The sequence below is a fragment of the Populus trichocarpa genome, chromosome 1 (genome assembly GCF_000002775.5).
Source record: "Populus trichocarpa isolate Nisqually-1 chromosome 1, P.trichocarpa_v4.1, whole genome shotgun sequence".
NCBI lineage: Eukaryota > Viridiplantae > Streptophyta > Magnoliopsida > Malpighiales > Salicaceae > Populus > Populus trichocarpa.
This window is the reverse complement of record NC_037285.2, coordinates 16811641-16813952: the sequence shown is the minus strand read 5'-3', so window position 1 is coordinate 16813952 and position 2312 is coordinate 16811641. Positions and strand designations below refer to the sequence as shown.

The 2312-nt window shown below is 37.1% G+C and overlaps 1 protein-coding gene across 1 annotated transcript; it reads left to right on the top strand.

Moving 5' to 3' along the window:
• Positions 1 to 204: 204 nt before the first annotated feature.
• Positions 205 to 1844, top strand: LOC7475091 (mavicyanin). The gene is made up of 2 exons (XM_002299694.4): positions 205 to 482; positions 1268 to 1844. The coding sequence occupies exons 1-2, from the start codon at positions 290 to 292 to the stop codon at positions 1618 to 1620; spliced, it is 546 nt and encodes a 181-aa protein (XP_002299730.2). The 5' UTR covers positions 205 to 289; the 3' UTR covers positions 1621 to 1844.
• Positions 1845 to 2312: the final 468 nt, after the last annotated feature.

Below are 2312 nucleotides of genomic sequence, written 5' to 3'. Positions count from 1 at the left end.
TCAAAACTCCCAGCAAAGTCATGTTTTGAAAGGGTCAATGAATTCTGGATTTCTTCAAATCATAACGGTCACAAATCCACTCACGATTATCCCCATAATGATCCATTACTTAATTAATGGAACCACAAAAAACCCCCACGTTTCGAGTTAAAATTAACTACCCACTACTACTCGCAACAATCCAGCTATATATATGTACTGCAGGAACCCACGTCCATTATATCATTATATCATAGCAAGCTAACTTTTGGTCATATATCTCTCTACCTAGCCAGATACACAGAGAACAATGAAGATCACTAAAATGGCATCTCTTGCGGTTTTGTTTTGCACTTGTTTTGTCATTGCTACTGGTTTGGGAAATGCAGAAAAGGTGTTCAAAGTTGGCGATGAGTTTGGATGGCAAGAACCTGGACAGAACAGCTCTGCCGTGTATACTCAGTGGGCTACAAGGAACAGATTCCAAGTTGGAGATTCTCTCTGTGAGTTTATTACAGTTAGCTCATCTCACCTTTTAGCTAGATATATTTTGGGTATATATTTTCCTTATGATTTTTTTTTCTACTTCTACAACCAAGTTTTGTTTTGATGAATGACGAGAATATATTAAAATTAAGGACAAATGGCTCTGGCAGCTGGTTTCTGACAGAAGCAAGTAACAGAGCTAAAATTTATAACAAGCAATGAAAGCATCATCCCTCCCTAAACTCTCCTTGGCTAAAAAATCTGCCACGCTATCTCCCTCCCTCGCAACATGTTCTCTGGTTATAAAATACTTCACAAAGTGGGCAACCGTTTTCAGTTTATCGATGTATATATGGTAGAAGGCAGTTTTTAAAACAATTATATGCAATGTTAATGATAACCTTTGTAAAGTTTGCTGCAAATGATGCATAGATTTTAGTTAGTTAAACTATTGATAGAAATGGGAAGACCATGCAACTTCATTATAGGTTGCCTCTTTTTTAGGTTAGTGGTTATCGAGGGGAAAAAACAAAGACAGTATACTCAGTCTTGCAATGTAAAATTTTCTTTCGTCATGAAAAAAAGAAGATGCTGCTGTTCTACTTGCTTATGAAAGTAAACATGGAAAAATGGTTGTGTCCTATGTAAATGTCATATTTCTGAAAGCAGCAAGGAATGATTTATGACCACAGGTGTCCTTGCAAGAAAACGAGTACCAGCTAAAACAAAGTTTTCTTTTTGTGCAGCCAGCAGCTTTTAAATTGTCAGATTTCTGATACATTCGTTGTTTCCTTCTTTGCAGCCTTCGAGTATAATAATGATTCAGTCATTGAAGTAGACAAGTGGGGTTACTATCACTGTGACGGTAGCAAACCTATCGTTGCCTTCAACAATGGTCATGGTGTGTTCAAGCTTGACAGGCCAGGGCCTTTCTACTTCATCAGTGGAACCCCAAATCACTGCATGGGTGGCCAGCGTTTGCTAATTGAAGTGATGGGTCTGCACCACCATTCTCCTCTTACTGCAACTCCACCAGCTGGACAGCTAGCACCATCCCCACAACCAAGTTCAGGAGTATTTGTCTCAGTGACACTTGGTTCATTGTCAACGCTTCTTATGGGCACATTGATTGCTTTGTTATGGTGTTTACCATAACCTATTTAATTTCCTTCTCAGTTATTATTATTATCTATAGGTTGGTTTTCTTGCTTTAATATATGATTTCAGCTGTTGTAATCATGTGTTTGAGCGTTTGTCTTTTGATTAATTCATTCATTGCATATTGGACAATGTTGGATTTAATATGCTAGGAGCTGTACTTTGATTATTTTCGAGACATGCTATTGTTATTGAATTTCATGCATTTTATTAGTTTCTAACTAACTCCATTCATTGTGATTTAGTTCTTTAATTTTCGATATTTCCAATGTATCTAAAAATGTTCAAGTAATGGCTGTACTCAAAGCCTTTACCTGCATGAAAATAGAACTTGTATTTGGCTTGTCCCAATTGCTGGGGACACTTGCAGAGGAATATAATCCTCTTCGTTCTTTCAGTTCTTAAGAAAGTAACAAAAAGCATTATAAACTTTGCAAATTGGATTTGGACTGGAGGGGTGTCCACATAATAGGAATGATTTTGTGAATTTGGGTGATCGAAAAAAAGATAATGATAGTTAGGAAGAACAAAGTGCCATGGTCTTAAAATTACATCAAAATAAATCACATTGCAAGGTTAAGTGGAAAATTGAACATTACTTTGGGCATCCATGCTTGACTGCAATACGCTTTCACGGCCATGAGATCGCTGGCTCTAGAGTGCAGACACAAACCAAGAAACATCTTTTT

Excerpts from the sequence above, each read along its gene's own strand:
- LOC7475091 (XM_002299694.4), top strand. The coding sequence starts at position 290 with ATGAAGATCACTAAAATGGCATCTCTTGCGGTTTTGTTTTGCACTTGT. Across the intron at positions 483-1,267 it reads CCAAGTTGGAGATTCTCTCT|CCTTCGAGTATAATAATGAT; the intron begins GTGAGTTTATTA and ends CCTTCTTTGCAG.